Source organism: Anastrepha ludens, chromosome 6 (assembly GCF_028408465.1).
Source record: "Anastrepha ludens isolate Willacy chromosome 6, idAnaLude1.1, whole genome shotgun sequence".
In the NCBI taxonomy this organism is placed as follows: domain Eukaryota; kingdom Metazoa; phylum Arthropoda; class Insecta; order Diptera; family Tephritidae; genus Anastrepha; species Anastrepha ludens.
In genome coordinates this window covers 30,514,426-30,532,248 of record NC_071502.1, presented here as the reverse complement: position 1 = coordinate 30,532,248, position 17,823 = coordinate 30,514,426, and the positions used below count along the sequence as shown (strand labels likewise).

The 17,823-nt window shown below is 36.7% G+C and overlaps 1 protein-coding gene across 1 annotated transcript in view; it reads right to left on the bottom strand.

Moving 5' to 3' along the window:
• LOC128867553 (5-hydroxytryptamine receptor 2B-like) overlaps window positions 1-17,823 on the bottom strand; it is a 98,273-nt gene that overhangs the window by 68,846 nt on the left and 11,604 nt on the right. The window contains exon 2 of the mRNA XM_054108902.1: window positions 784-1,646. Within this exon, the coding sequence (XP_053964877.1) occupies window positions 784-1,303 (520 nt within the window). The 5' untranslated portion in view covers window positions 1,304-1,646. The remainder of the gene's footprint in view (window positions 1-783; window positions 1,647-17,823) is intronic.

Sequence of the window (17,823 nt, the reverse complement as noted above, 5' to 3'; positions counted from 1 at the left end):
AAAGTCTTCATCGCTCAATACAAAAAATTGAAGAAAGTCATAATTTTTTTTCAGGTATTGACAACGTTGTTAATAAAATATTTGCTCTATTACCGAAAACTGCTACCAAAACTGCTTATAGACTTATGGTTTTCCCCCAATAACATTCAACGCTGTGCTCTTATACCTAACATCTGAAGCAAAATTGCTGTGGGTAGCGGCAAACGGTTTGACGGGTGGTGAACAACAGCTCTACTCCCGTCTGAAAATTCGTTCGTTTCAACACAATTGTGGACGCCGTAGCCGTAAGGGTTGGTGCGTGACTATCATTCGGAAATGTACGGGTTTGAGTCTCATAACATAAAACAACAAAATGATAGAACACGTTTTTCCTAAAGCGGTCGCCCCAGGGCAGGCAATGCCAAGCCCCCGAGTGCATTTCTGCCATGAAAAAGCTTCTCATAAAAAACTATTTGCCGTTCGGATGCGGCATAAAAGTGTAGGCCCTTCCATTTGTGGGAAAGCACGTCACAAAAAGGCAAAACCTCTAACAAAGGTTATGAGCGCCAATTATATATTTTTATACAATATATGAATTGAATTACTTAAATTTATTAAAATGCAAATGTGACACACAACACAATTCGAAAATCCTTTCCATCTTCCATCTTTACTAGAACCAACAACTTACTGCACTAGGTCAGGCTTTTCCTGTACGGGAAAAAAACTACTAAACTAAAAATATTAAAACACTCAACCACAAACACACACACACACGCTCGCATTTTGTCGCCGACTACTCACCCATTATGGTTATAAATATGAGCAAACCCAACACAATGGACATCACAATCATTTTCGCGAACGCCACCATCGGATCCTTTGTGCCGCCGCCAATGATATCATCCAGAACTCGTTGCTGGTCATCAAACTCATTATGTTCGCTTATGAAAAGATCGACTATATTGTTGTTGCCACTCGGCACACCGCTGGTGCTGTTGAATGTGATGAAACCACTGCTGATACCCTCATCGCCAATGCCTAGTAAGAGGTTCGTGCTGTTGTTGTTGTTGCTGATGTTACCGCTTGTGCCATTCAATACAATTTGATATGCGCTCGTTTCATTGACGTCGAACAACATTGTTGTAGCATTACTGTATGCTGTATTGTACGTGTTGTAGGTAGGTAGGAGTGGTGCATTCAGGTCGGAGACGCCACCATGCACCAAAGACATGTCAACATCCAGGTCAGTGTAAAAGTTTTGCGCTGTACTCCAAGTGGCGATTGACGGTGAAATTATATCACCCAACATATTGTTGTACATCTAACTTTATGGGGAGGTAGTATTGGTGTTCTTGATGGGAATGGTGATGGTAATGGTGGTGGTGTTAGTGCCACTGTTGTATTTGATGGTACTGATTGAATTAGGGCTAGTATTTTGTTTGTATTTGATTTTTGCTTGTAATGGTGTCTTACTGGTATTGCTGTTGGTGGTGTCTTGGTGTTTTTATTCTCAATTATATAGTTGGTGTTGGTGCGCCTGCTGCATTTTACATCAGCTGCTTTTGTTATCTACCAGTTTATTGCTATTGAATTATTATCTCTCTTGGCTTCGTCTCGTTTGCCTTGTCAAGTTTCGCCGTTGGCTGATTTTCAATGGACATCATCTGTAAATGTACGACAAGGGAAGGTGATGTAAGTAACGGATTTTCTTACAGTAAATGCATCGATATTTTATAAATTGCGGAGAAGGATGACTATAATGTGAATGAGGGAAGGTGATTTTTTAGTTAAATTTAATAGGCTCTCAAAATGTTCTGGGTAAGAATGAAAATATAATCAACAATCACACTGGTGCTTATATTTTTAAGTTTAAGAAAAATTTAGTTGCTGATTTCACATCAAATAAGTAAATCTAAAATCGGCCGCCGTAGCCGAATGGGTTGGTGCGTGATTACCATTCGGAATTCACCGAGAGGTCGTTAGTTCGAATCTCGGTGAAGGCAAAATTAATAAAAACATTTTTCTAATAGCGGTCGCCCCTCGGCAGGCAATGGCAAACCTCCGAGTGTATTTCTGCCATGAAAAAGCTCCTCATAAAAATATCTGCCGTTCGGAGTCGGCTTGAAACTGTAGGTCCCTCCATTTGTGGAACAACATCAAGACGCACACCACAAATAGGAGGAGGAGCTCGGCCAAACACCTAACAGAAGTGTACGCGCCAATTATTTATTTATTATTTTAAAATAAAATAAAAACAAAATGAAATGAAATAAAATAAAATAAAATAAAATAAAATGAAATAAAATAAAATAAAATAAAATAATACAACTTTAATCCAAGCAAAATACCGTACTTCAGATACACCCCAGAACCTGTTCAAGAAGACTCCAACTACCTTCTATATTACGACCGAACAATTTTAACAAATGCCACAAGAGACCATCGTCGATCTTTTTATAAACGACTGGTTAGTTTCAGATTTATCAATCAGGAAAATATCTGACCTATTGTTGTTATTGCTGTTCCTCTAAACAGAAACATGCAAAAAACATATGCAGAAAAAATATCCAAATATTCTGACTTAGGCATTGATGTCAAACGCCAGTGGAAGCTAAGGAAGGTGCACATACTACCAATTATCATCTCAGCCCACGGACTAGTGCATAAAAACTTAGCAGACAACGTTAAAACTCTTCAACTATATTTAATTTTCGACATGCAGAAAGCAGCTTTACTCAATTCTTGTCATATAGTCCGAAACTTTTTACAGTGAACGTTTTTCTTGTTGGTAAAATTTTTAACTATTTTATATAGTATTTATAAACATTAATTTAATTGTAATTTTTGTACCTGTTAGAAATTATTGGCTTGCAGCGAAGCTGTCGCCAATTAATGTAAGTCACTCTTTTATTGGGATGCAATAAAAAATAAATAAAAATAAATAAATAAAATAAAATAAAATAAAATAAAATAAAATAAAATAAAATAAAATAAAATAAAATAAAATCAAATCAAATCAAATCAAATCAAATCAAATCAAATCAAATCAAATCAAATCAAATCAAATCAAATCAAATCAAATCAAATCAAATCAAATCAAATCAAATCAAATCAAATCAAATCAAATCAAATAAAACAAAAAAAAAATAAAAATTAAAATAAAAAAAATAAAATAAAAAAATAAAATAAAATAAAATAAAATAAAATAAAATAAAATTAAATAAATTAAATCAAAATAATATAAAACAAAATAAAATAGTTTAGTATTAAATAACAACAGTTTGAAATGAATTAAAATAAAATAAAATTATACTAGATTAAGTAACTCCGTGTGGAATGATCGACAGATATGTATGGTAGGTGGGAAATAAAATACCACCAGCGGACCAAAACAGGCAAATATCAACTCGATTGCTTGTTTGTCATCGAGTTGCAAAAAAAAAAAATAAGTCCATCCATCTTAGGATAAGCGGTTGTTGGTCAGCGTCTGACTCAGAATGCGCGGCTGTACATTGCAAAAGAAAAACTCTAAACCCTTTAGAAGGCAACGGGAAACCATTAAAGTAACCTCCCACGGAAATCAAACAATAGTGATTTACAAATTTAATTGCAGAAATGACCCTCAGTCTCCGGCAATACGAGAGTGCTAAGAATCCCCGGAGGTAAAACTCAAGAAACACTCAACTTGAAACGTTCGCAGTTTATACGAAGCTGGTAAGCTTAAAAATGCAATAATAGAAATGGAAAGATTGATAATAGACATACTATGTGCTAGCGAAACATTGTGGGAGGATAGTGGTGAATTCATACCAGATGATATGAAAATTTACTATTCTGGCAATCAAGAAGGAAATCACAGCAGGAGTGTCGCTATTATTATGAAAAAGTCGATAGCGCGCAACGTAGTGGGCTTTGTCCTTAAATCCGATAGGTCAATGTTGACAAAATTAGAAGCAAACCCATTGAATATCAAAATCTTACAAGTTTATGCGCCAACATCTGACAAATCCAGTGACGAACTCGAGGTCTTCTATACTGAAATAGAAGAATAAACCTTACGAAATCACTACAATCCAATGTGATTTTAACGCTAAAATAGGCTCCTTATATGTTGATGGAATAGCAGGAGGCTTCGGACTCAGTACCAGAATACACTAGATTAAATTGAACTTGTTGACTTCTCTCGCTAACACCCTGTAACTCACAACTGAATGGAACACACAAAACACAGCAAAGGAATTTTTTAGTGTGAAATGTCATTTGGATAACGAGCATAAACTTGAAATAGACTGATCGATACTTCACGAGATATCGATCACTACAGACATCTAACGAAGAAATAATTCATTTCATTTTCCCCTGCATACGAAAAGAGCAAAAACAGAAGGACACAGAGGACACAAATCTTTAACACTGATTACAGATGGTACAATTTTACATGCGGCGCTTTTTGCCATAATGGAAATAGTGGAAATCGTATCCAAAAGAAGATTCGAAAGAGTAAAAATTAAAATACTTTCGGACACTCAATCAGGCCTTAAAGCCATAAATAGCTTTACGTTCAATTCAAAAGTCCTAATAGAGTGTAACAAAGCACTCAAAAAACTGGCGACTCTCAATCAGGTTTCCCTGATACCAGGGTACTAGTGCACGAGGAACACGAAAGAGAAGAGAATACAAACTTGTATGCCTAAAAGGGGGCGGAAAGGCCATATATTGGACCCACCCCAGTTTTCTGCTTTAACAAGAAAAAACCTAAAACATGCAACTTAGAAATGGATCGTAATAAAAATCAAGGAATACTGAAACGGCACAGACGGATTTTACTACGCCAAACATTTTTTGAATTGTAATGCCAACAATCTGCTCTAACTCTAAAAAAAAACGGTCTCAGACTACACTGTGGGATACTTACAAGCCACTTTGACTGCAGTAAACATTTCAGCACAATTGGATTATCCAGCACTAGTTTATGCAGGTTCTGCTGAGCTGAAGATGGGTCTATGCAACACTTAATCACCAATTGCGAAGCATTTCCTCACAGCAGACACAGAATCCTGGGCTCGTACCTACTAGAGGATGAAGACATACAAATGACCGCTCCTAAGGAGCTGGTTCCATTTCTGGCAATACATAATGACTAAATTTAAGCACTTAGGGGCGCACAATAGATTAATCTGGTCGCAGTGCATAAAGGCCTTAGCCTAACCAGTACAGCCACTACTATTCCCCAAACTAATATTTTGATGCCGACTTCTGTTTCATATGGAAGAAAATTCACAACAAAGTGTACATAAAAAAAATTATTAATATAAAAATTCAACACCATTTGTGTATTGAGTCACTTCAAACTTGCTCTTTATTATACTAAAATCGCATCGCATACCCAGAAGTTTTCTACAGATTCTGTTTACGAAGTTGAGAATCTTCATGAATATTTTTTGAAATTTATACTTTTTCGTGAATTTCATACAACCTTTGTTTTAGAGGGTTTTTTGTATAATGAAGCATATTAAAAAAAGTAAAAATAAAAAATATTTTCCAGAATAAGTATTGCAAAAATCGTAAACAGATAAAGGGACTTAATTACGCGAGCAAACGCGTGGCAAACTTCCTGTGACCACCATTCACTTATTGATTTCTTTCCATATGCGTCCCGTTGCAGAAATATAAAAAACGCAAATATTTTTCTTCTGACCAAATATAATTCATACCCTACAAAGCAAAATTTCAAACTTTGTAAAAAAATTTTCAGAATTTCATCTAAACATTAAACTTTTAAACCAGAAGTTTAAGGACCTTTTAGAGTGTGTAGGTTTATAGCCCGTGAGATGTTAGTATAGCGAGTTGCAAGTTTCAAGTGACTACGAAATACCGTTTAGATTTGGTTATGTTTTTGTTTAACCGTGCTAGGCTTTTACTTCCTTCTACGCGGAAGTTGCACGTAGTTGTATGTGAAATTCGTTGCCCTCTTGCCCAGAAAGGTGTGAATTCCTAATGCCTTTAGTTGAATGATGTTTTTGCTCAAATTAATCAACCGATTTTAGTGAACATACATTGAACTTTGCATTCAGTGTAATTAGTGAGCTATTTCCAAATATTTGTGTATTGAAAAGTTCCATATGCCCTAAAATATTTTTATAAGCATTATTGCGGTGCAAATGGAAAATGAAATTGTGAACATTTCAAGCATTTCTGAAGCTACAAATTTGAAATGAATGGATGCATCAAAAGGTAAATAATGCAGATAGACATATTTCTTTGGCAAGTCTTGAAAAATCGTATAAAATTATCCATTGACTTACGGGCATTGTACATATGTATAGATACTAACCTATTCATTTGATTTTATTTAATATTAACTGCACAAAAGTTACGCAATGCTGGAGAATGTATGACGCGCCAGCTAGTTCAGTTGGCAAGTAAGTGAAGCTGACTGCGTTGATTCAAAGTGACTCTAACACTTGGGTCCATAAGTCCCGGGCCTGATTTCTAGATGGCACCACCAATATCATATCGATTCTGTCATTTAATAGTGCTAAGTGCTTTAAAGGTACACTGTCAAAATTACAAGACTTGCGGTTTATTATTTACCAAGTTACAGCGCTTTAGATGACGCTACTTGTGCTATTTTCAAAAACAATGAATTCAAAGCAATTTCGTGTGTTGATTTATCATGGTTTTCCTATGAAAAAAAAATACCGTTGAAGCAAAGCAATTGCTCGATAAACGTTATCCGGACTCTGCTCCATCGGAAACAACCATCAAGCGATGGTATGCTGACTTTAAACGAGGCCGTACATACACCGATGATGCTGAACGTCCTGGTCGTCCAAATGAGGCAGTTACTCCAGAAAATATTGAAAAAAACCTCGTCATGGACAATCGCAAAGTGAAGTTGCCAGAGATAGCTGACATCCTGAAAATATCAATAGGCAGTGCGTTCTTTGTTTTGCACGAACATTTGGATATGAAAAAGCTGTTGTCGAAATGGGTCCCGGTTTTGCTCACGCCGGAACAAAAACAACAATGACTTGATGATTCAAATCGCTGTTTGGACATTATTAAGCAGGATAAGTCTGAGTTTTTTCGTGGATATGTGACAATGGATGAAACATGGATCAACCGCTACACACCAGAGTCGAAACGGCAGTCATCTGAGTGGGCTAGACCCGCTGAAAGCCGTCCAAAGCGACCAAAGACGCAACCGCCAGCTGGACAGGTTATAGCGTCGGTTTTTGGGAAACCAGGCGAATTTTCATTAGCCCATACAGAAATAGCAGACAAATCACTGTTTATTTTGAAACATAAATCTTCAACGAGACCAATACGACTGGACAAGTACACTTGTACATATATCATCAGCATACGCATGGACATTCACATACTGACAAAAGGTAAAAATATCATTGATAAAAAGACTAAATTGAAGTGGACCAAGAATAGACCCTTGGGGATCACCAGTATGTACATATCTAGGCTGAGATGTTAATTTTGTAGTCTTCACCTTCTGCGTTCTACCACCAAGGTAGCTGGCCATGAGCTTCACCGCACTGTTTTTGAAGCCGAAATAGTGTTTAAGCTTTATCTCCTCAATTGTTTGCTCATTTTAATTAATTTGATTTAACTTTATTTTATTTCAATTTATTTTGATTTTATTTTATTTTATTTTATTTTATTTTATTTTATTTTATTTAATTTTCTTCTCACTTCTTCGAGCATCTAACACACTTTCTAATTCTTGTAATATATTTTATTAGAAATCAGGTTTTTTTGTTTTTAATTTAAAAAAATGTATGCAAAAGTGTGATTGCAAATGTATTTGTTAACCAGGGGTGTAGAGGAAAGTCATAAGCCGATAAACTGCCAACATGAGAAATTATCCGAAGAAAGTAAATGTGAAATATTATAAAAATAATAGTTAAAAGAAAGCTGTACATACATACACACACACATACATGCTTCAGTTCCTTTAGACTGACTGCTCAATATGGCTCACTTATGTTTGTGTTTGTGTATGAGTAACCACATGGCTGTATGTGGTACGTGGATTTGTCTTTTGTGTCTTGCCGCTTTGCGCCGCTGGGTGACATTTTAATATCTCGAGTGCATATTGCGTGCGCTTTTTATGTGAAACACACTTGGCAAGGATCAACCGCCAGTGCTGGAGTGCCGCTGCAATAAAAGCAACAACAGCACCCTGTCTGACAACAGGCAGATTAACAGTAACGCTATGGCGGTATGTAGTCGTTCACAGTGAGTAAAAAAGGTGAACTTCTCAATGAAGGTATAACTGAATCAAATTAAAAAATTTACATTCTATGGAAATAAGTGAAAATGGTGGGGTAAAGCATTCAGTTCGGTTAAAGGACCTTTTTCTTTTGATAGCAAAATTATAAAATAATTTGGTAAAAAAGAGAAATGGAATTGGAATTAGAAGTAGCTAAGAAATGTTTTGGAAGAAATTAAAGTGAACATAAATGGGGGAGGCAGATGAAAGCCATTCAGGCATTTGAAATGTTCACTACAAACTAATTTAAAAATAGTTGCCCAAAGTTTGTACGAAGTCATAAGTATGGGTTTAAATGCCCAAAACTCAAGCTCATGAGCTCCACAACATTTGGTTCCAAAAAACGCAGGACGAAGCTCATTGCCACAAAACCCACGAAGCAATAAATTTTCTGCATCACCGTTTCGGTGAGCAATTTATCTCTCGTCTCGGACCAGTCGATTGGCCACCAAGATCGTGTGATGTTACACCTTTCGACTCTTATTTGTGGGATGTAAAATCTAAATACTTTGTGGATAAACCAGCTCTGATTGAGGCATTGGAAGCCAACATTACTACCAACGCAGTCCTCCCGCGATTCATTCATAAATGGTATTTGCGGTTAGTTGCGACCTCCATTTAAAAGGAGCATTAAAAAAGTGCGAGTAGCGCAGTGCACATAACAGAAGTGAAACTTTCAAGGCAGATAAAGAAAGAGGGAGAATGAGAGAGAGAGAGAGAGAGAGAGAGTGAGAGAGAGAGAGAGAGAGAGAATATATATCTAAATAAATACACAACATTTACAGAGAATACAAATAGACAAAATTTACAAAAACAGTCTTGCTCATATGGGAAGAGCATGAATGCAAAGCAGAGTTCTAGTATGTGCGTAGTTCACGTTTTCAATTTACCATTTCATAAGCCTTTTGAAAGGGATAGAGATTTCCATGACAGTCACTTTTCTTATAAGTCCGTCAGTTTGCCAGTCCATCAATTAATTAGCTTCATTGGGTTAATTAGTCCATTAATTCAAAGCAAAATTAAATCTCCCAAAGCGATAATCGCAGCAGAGTAACTTTTTCTACTTGCGATTTCATTACCATTCCTCTCGGTTATAGATTTTACGCATAAATATGGAAGTAGTTCGAGTAAGCACACCGAGGCTCTTTGGTCTGTAGATCCAAAATATTATATTTACCGAGGTTTCAAACGACACTAGTTGGAACAATTGGAAATCATAAAATCTGTACAAGAACTTCATTACAAAATTTTTCAATGAAAAACATTAAACAACATTCAGGGTTACGATTTCAGTGAGTGCTTTGAGTCTACGGTCATTATGCGGAACCGGATACAAAGCACTGCAAAGCGCTCACATGAAAGCCACTTCAGATATATTGTACTTGACTTATAAAATACACACACATGCGCGTACTCACATAAATCCAACAGTGCTAATAATCATGGCTCCAGCATTCAGATTTGGCCTCACAGAATTTGATGCTTATCACGTCGCTGCCATCAGTCGCAAAATACCGAACAAAACCAACAAATCCACTAATTCGTCTAACTACGCGTCTAGTTTGTCACTCAAACGTAACGCGAGATATAAATAAAAAAAATATATAAGGTATAGCTCTCTCTCTCTCTCCTTTTCCTCTGCGTTATATCTTTTTTCTCTCTCGCGGAACGAAAACGCTCAAAACGTTGCATGGCTTTGAAATGTTACTCTCCATTCTCGCTCGTCCATCGAAGCCTAAGAAGTTTCATTTCAAAAACAGATGCCATGAGTAGTTCTACACAGAACTAGTAAAGACTGCCCAACCAATATAAATTTGCCTTATTTTATTTCAATTTAAAAGCCGATACCTATAAATTGATCACCTTTTATATAAAAAGAAACGATCTTGTACTTTGTAGGAAAAAAGTGTGTGCCACCTCAGCGAAAAAAGTGTGCTTTAAAACTGCTACTAGATCCACAGTCCATCCATTTGTGTGTGTGATTTTTTTTTATATGCACATTTGTGTCTCTACACCGCAACTACTGTGCAACGCATAAATTAACGTTAATATTCGTATGAGTAGTTTCTTTGTTCTGATTGTGTGTCGTCATTACAGTTACTTGCTAGAGATACAAGGAGTACCTACAGCATGAAGGCTTTGCATGTGACGTGTCTTTCATGTAACCAAGCCGTCGGCATCGTACACTGTTCAACTAGTCAAGCCATGCCAGATCTCGCCAAATTTGAAAATGCTTACAAGCTGCTGTCGCTTTCCCAGGACTCGTATTTTTTCGAGCTTCGTACCAAGTTCTTCTAAAAGCTGCAGCTTATGGTAATGTTAATGGTAGTGGTTGCATTATTTTCTTTAAAATTAAAAAAATTTATTTTTATTTATGCCCCTTCTAATATAAGATTTTTACTATTGTAATATTAAAAAAAAAAAAAAAACAGAATCCCTTTTAATAGCAAACTCGCTCCACATGGCATCTTTGCAATTTATAAATATGTTTATCATGCCTATACATATGCATACATGTATGTATTTGTGTGTTTGTGTAGAAATTGCGTTGGTGTTCTTTTCAGCAATGCACTGAAGGAGAAATCCACTGTGGCACTTTAACCTTTTGCTCGCTGTGTCGCAGCATGCAATTTTGATTGGCTCCACATCTTACGCGCACAAGTGAATTTGCAATGAGGGCTTTGTAATCATTTATAGTTATTACACACAGCCGTGTTGCTGGAATGCATTTGCTCATATTTATTTTATACGAAGAGAAAAAAATCAGAGCGCACACAGTACTGTGAGCGTCAAATGTGAGTCAACACTCATGAAGTTGTGGCTTCTGTTGAGAATATGGGAAGTTTCTAAGTGGGTGAGGCTACTTCAATATTAACAAAGTAAAAGCTAATAGCAACAACAACTCTGCAGTGTAAATACTTACACTTGAACGAATGTTTCGCATGCCAGAAAGTGACTAAAAAATCGAGGTACAAAAAGGCTACCTGATGATGACTTATACACTGCGTTAGTCACTGTAGCACTAGATTTATTCACAAATTTTAACGATTTATTTCTTTCTTAATTAATTTTAATAATTTTGTGCGAAAAAACAGTTTGTACATCTAAATCCAAGTCTGGAACTTAACGCAAATTAAACAAAAAATCAACAAAAAATCAGCAAATTTCAACACATTTTCACATTTTTTTATATTAAAATAATTAAAAAAGCGTATTTTAATTTATAATAAAACTAAAATTAGGTAATAAGTTTTATTGCTATCTAAATTTAGTAGAATAAATTGCATGTCTCTAGCGGCTCAAAAATCGCATTGATTTTTGACAATTTTTTTTTTGCTGACGATGGTGGCTGTTTTCTGCCATATAGCGAATGCCCAACTTTTCCATGTTGACACTAAACATTTTTAAACGCATTTTTGTAAACGCATTAAGTTTTTGTGGGTGAAGACCCATCATGAAGGCTTTCAGGGCATACTTTGTTAGTACCTTTTGTGCTTCAAGTACTTTCGTTCTCAGAGTACATTTTCACAACATTACCTTTCCTTTCAAAAATGCTTGAGCGGTTATTACATTCCCAGATAAATTCTGTCCTGAGGCTCAATGATTTGGTGAGACAATAACAAGCTGGTTTTCGATCAAACAGGAGCTGCACTATGGCGCTTATTAACCCTTTACTGCATGAATTAATAAAGCGTTGAAGAAAAATGTTGCTTTATTTAATAAAAAATTAAAAAAAATCTAAAGAACTTTTCAAGTGATATAGTGCACGTTTTAGGTGAAGACCAGTACAACACAAAACTTGTGTTTAGAAAATTCAAATCACTCTCAAATTTTGTATTTATTGTTAAGAAACCAATTTTTGGTGTTTTTGATAAAGCAAAACTACATAACTAACCCATTTTCCAACCGATTTTTTATTTCAATATGGTCTTGGGAACGTGAGTGTATGTGCGTTATGAATGTACTACTGTGAGCAAAAAGTAAGGTGAATTTATTTGTCAAACTTCGCGGGATTAAAATTTCGCTCTAGTTATTTTTTTCATGAGTTGGCAGCACTGTTAATAACATCTGGGCCAACTTTTATGTGAATGTCATTATCAGTAGTATATTTACGCTTGTGTTTACCAAACGACCAAGAGTGCATTTTTCGATTTTTACAATGTCTGCTTTGATTGAGCAGAGAAGTGCCATCAAATTTTGTTTGCGGAATGAAATTTCGGCTGCGGAAACGATTAGCATGCAGAAGGCATTTGGTGATTCGACCATGTCGCAGAAAAATGTTTATAAGTGGTACAAAGACTTCAAAGAGGGTCGAGAACGTGTTGATGACTTGGAGCGCTCCGGACGACCATCGACGTCAACAGATGACCAACACGTCAATAAAGTGAAGGAGTTATTGGTCAAAAATCGTCGGTTGACTGTTAAAGACTTTACTGATATGATCAGAATATCATAAGGATCTTTGAAAACCGTTTTGAAAGACCATTTGGGCCTACGAAAAGTCAAATCTCGTTTGGTACCGAAAACTCTCAATTTTTTGGAAAAAAGTCGTCGCGTTGATGTGTGTGAAACAATGCTTTCAGACTATCAGGACAAGCTCAAATGCATCATTACGGGAGATGAGACTTGGATTTATGCTTACGACCCTGAAACAACCGACCAATCAAGCGAATATCGTGCTAAAGGCGAGGCCAGACCGAAAAAGGCACGTCAAAGTCGTTCAAAAATAAAGGTCATGATGACATTTTTTTTTCGATTTTCGTGGTGTGGTGCACTATGAATTCCTCCCACCTGGCCAAACTGTTAATAAGGAATATTATTTGAGCGTTATGCGTCGGTTAAGTAAAGCAATTCGTCTAAAAAGACCAGAATTATGGGCCAACAACTCTTGGTTTTTGCATCACGATAATGCACCGTCTCACACTGCACTCGTTCTTCGTGATCATTTCGCCAAAAATTCCACGCATATCGTTCCGCAACCACCGCATTCGCCAGATTTGGCTCCGTGTGACTTCTGGCTATTCTCGTTTCGAGTCGATTGAGGAGATAAAAGCTGAATCGAAAAAGGTGCTGATGGCTATACCGGAAATGGACTATTTGGCATGTTTCGGGGATTGGAAAAATCGTTGGCATAAGTGTATTTAATTGAGAGGGGATTATTTAGAAGGGGCTGAAATTGATTTACAAGAATAAATAAAGATTTTTCATTTTACAACCAGATTCACCATACTTTTTGCCCTATATAATTTTAAGATTGAACGATTGACTTTCAAAACAAATATTCAATAACAAGCTGTGATTTGTGCAATTTTTCCATGTTTTGTTCAATGTGATGCAAGTTTTTGGCCACTATTCCCTTACCCACCACAAAGATATAAACATTTTAATATAAAACTCCAATAAAATATGCTCGAAATAAGCTCATCTTCATATATTGAAAACTGCAAAAGTTACGATTTTTTAAAAAAAGTTTTTTCCACATTTTTAAAAATCCAGCTGAACCGAGACTGCGAGAGAATACCGCATGGCCGCTAGTGCTTTACTGCTCATTGTGGCTAATTTTCAAAGTCAGTAATAAGTTTACATAACTATGAATGCATCTCAAATATCAAAACTCATTATAACCCAAGTTTACCTAATCCAAACTGACCAACCGAAGCTTGCATGACACAGCAGAACCGTTTGCAATTTACTGGTAAGCAAATTTAAGGAGTGTGAAAAATCATCACTCTTGAATGATGAATACCTATTAAAACTTAGCATAAGTGCACCTAACCTAACCTTACCTGCAATAAGTCGCATGAACGATAAATAGTCCAAAGGTTTTATACCGGGTTGGCGAATAAATTCAAAGCGTTTTATGTTTTCTTTTATTTTGCAATGATTTATTTGTTGTTTGTCAAAGTGTAAATATTCATTCGATAAATTTTTTTTGCTCTGCAAAACCATTTTAATGCCTTTTTGAGTTATTTAATTTTTAATTAGTTTTGAGGCTCAAAAATGGAATAATTAGAAGGCAGAAATCAATATTTTTGACACCTGCTCTTCCTTACTTTTCAGCGAGGTCAAAAAGCAGCTAAGTCCGGGACATTTACGACATGTATGGATAAGGTGTCATAGGTGAGTCTATAGCATGGAAATAGAAATGCAAAGTTCAAAAACAGTTATTTGGACGTCCAAGACATGTCACACAGCGGAAGGCCTTCTGAATTTGATGAAGAACATCTCAAATCACTTTTTAAAGAACAGAGGAACGGTCGCGAAACCAGTTGTAGGCGGAAAAATGAACTGCGATCATAAGACGATTCTCACTCAACTGCCTTCAATGGGATTTTCCGAAAAATTGGGAATCTGGGAGCCTGAATACGTCACGAGCTCAAAGAAAAAAAAAAAAAACAAAGATAGTCGCCTTCAAATTGCTTCTAAGCATCACGCCCGCCATCGAACTACAGGCGATTACAAACAGCGTTTTTTGTACCGAATCATTACGGAAAATGAGAAGTGGTGTCTATACATCAATGTGAAAGGAATGGGTGGCTCCAAAGCCGACAGTCAAACCGGACCTTTATCCAAAGCAGATCATGATATGCGTTTGGTGGGACTGGGAGGGCATGGTGTACTGTGGAATGCTCTAAAAGAATGCCATGGTCAACAAGGAGCTCTACATTGCCTAGTTACACTGCGTAAATGAGGCTCTTCTTCTTCTTAATTGGCGCGATAATCGCTTACGAGTTGACCGAGTTCAACAAAGCGCGCCAATCGTTTCTCTCTCGTGCTAACCGGTGTCAGTTGGACACAACAAGTGAAGCCAAGCCTTCTCCACCTGATCTTTCCAACGCAAAGAAGGCCTTCCTTTTCCTCTGCTACCACCAGCTGGTATCGCACCGAATACTTTCAGAGCCGTAGCGTTTGTATCCACTCGGACGACACGACCCAGCCAACGTAGCCGCTGGATTTTTATTCGCTGCGCCTTGTCTATGTCGTCGTAAATGAGGCTATTCGACTGAAAATACCTGATCGACATGGTCAAACCATACTCCTTCACGACAACGCTAGGCCCCATGTAGCGTAAGTCATTCAAGCTGCACTCTAGGAGCTCGAATGGGAAGTCCTTCAGCATCCGCTGTATTCTCCGAACCTTACACTGACCGTTTACAATCTTTTCCGCTCCCTGTGAAACCCTATGAAGGGCGTTACATTCGATAACAAAGAGGTCCTTAGAAACTGAAAACTGGCTCAACAATTTGTTTGACACCAGACTAGGCGATTTTTAGAGGGACGCCATCAGCAAATTGGTCGACAGGTGGGAAGAGGTTGCAAACAGTAAGGCGAATATATGTATAATTGTTTAAATTATTGATTAACTTATTGATATACAATAGTTATTGTTTTTTTGTTTAAATAAAAGTCTTCGGTAAAAACGCTATGAACTTATTCCCTAGTCTAATCCATTTTTTTTACGGAACCATTCATTATCCATAAAAATGTAATGAACAATACAGCAGCATACCGGAAAATTTTCTAAAAATTCTAATTAGAAAATGTGAAATTTTATCAAGTATTTTTAAAATTTTCACAAAACGAAAGAACTGCATTTATTTGGTTTTAGTAAGAGAATGAACTATACTTGGATAAAAGTAATTATAAGAATTAAACGAGGCATAAATAAATTGCCAACAAGTCCTTGTATCACAAATTATTTAACGCAGTGTGAACACATTTTTTTTTTTGGCAATGACATTGCGTTGACAAATATTAGCCAGTGATGTGCACCAAAAAGGTGTTAGAATATCTGTAACTTGTTTGCTAGTCCGCTTGTGTGTTTGCTGATTTAGTGTCGATAAATTTTAATTAACATTTCATTGCTTAGGGTAGAGTTACATAACTTTATTTGCCGCATGGGATTAAGGCAATACATTCAATGTATCCAGTCTGTATTTCGACTATTAAGTACAACAGCTGCATGTACAGTGTCTGCAGTACGAACCTAGAGCTTGTTTGTGCGGTACATTATTCCACTAGCTTTGTGTATGAAATACATGCATGTATGTGTAAATATAACTACATTCATAATAGTTGTAAATATCCTGCATTTACTGTATGCGCATACATACCTACACATGTATTCCTTGTCAATAGTTTATCACATAATAAATATTGCTCTCTCTCTCCTGGCTTTGCTCACTAAGCAACAGACGTGGCATTTCAATAATAAAGCAAAAATATTATGCTGCTGCATAAGTAAGCCAGGTGTGATAAGGCCTTTCAACACATTCAGAAACCAATAAAGCAATAAAGTTTGCGCAGTAAGTAAAAACGTTTTGTATACATCCATTACTGCGGCATAATTCATATGCTGCTCTACTATTTTCTTTATGACATCAGACACACATCTCAACGATAAACTGCAAAACATACAAAATAGAAGCTTTGAGACATAGACTCCACGCACGCATTTGATCGATGTTGTATAGCTTAGGTTAGGCTAGCCTGGTTGGCTAGCCGAAAGTTGGCATCATGTTGCACGTCAGCGCTTTTGGCGAGTCTAAGCAGAGCTGGGAGATCTGCCTTTGAGACGTCCTCACTATCTTCAAAAAGTGAAGCTGCCAGGCATTTTAAACGCGTTTTTAATAATGCCGAACAAATGCACAGAAGGTGTTCTTAAGTTTCCTCAACATCCTCTCTGTATTTCCTGCATTGAATCAGTTGTAGTGTATTCAGAGGTTTTGGTATGTAGTTCTCTTGCTTAAAAGGTAGTCTAACAGCACTTTTTTGATGTTGTATAATTTAAAATGAAATTTATATATAATATTAAGAATGGGGTTCTACCGAAATATTTGATTGATAAGTTTTGGTATACGACGGCGGTTCAATAAGTACCCGTCTTTGATGACAGAGACGCCCTCTGTTGTTGAGAGAAATTGGTGTTAGCATCGTGTGCTGTCATCCATCAAACGACGGCAGAACAAATTTCAGATTGATTGATAGGCTAGTTTGGATTTGGCAGCTCTTACTCGAAGACTTGCTTCGTGATTTTCGCTAAGATGGAAAAAGAGCAGTGTTCGGTAATTCGCTTTTGTTTTTGAATGGGAAAAAATATAAGGAGATAAAAGCAAAGTTGAATGCTGTCTATGGGGCCACTTTGCCATCTATGACGAGGGTTAGATATTGGTTCAACAAATAAAAACGTTGGCGAATATTCGTTTTTGATGAAGAGCGACCCGCGCGCCCGGCAGACGTGGTTGCCGAGGAAATCATTCAACAAATCCACGACTTGTTTCTTGCTGATCGACGAACGAAAGTGCGTGAGTTAACCGAGGCCATAGATGTGCCGACCGGAACGGCAGTTAATATTTTACATTATAAGTTGAATGAAAAGTCGATGAAAAAATTGTCGGGCTGATGGGTGCCGCGATTGCTCACGGTAGACAACAAGCGGACGAAGCTATTAACTTCGAAGCAGTGATTGAATCAATTCAAGCGAGATTCGATGGAATTTTTACATCGAGTTGTCACCGTTGATGAAACCTGAATTCATCATACTAAGCAAC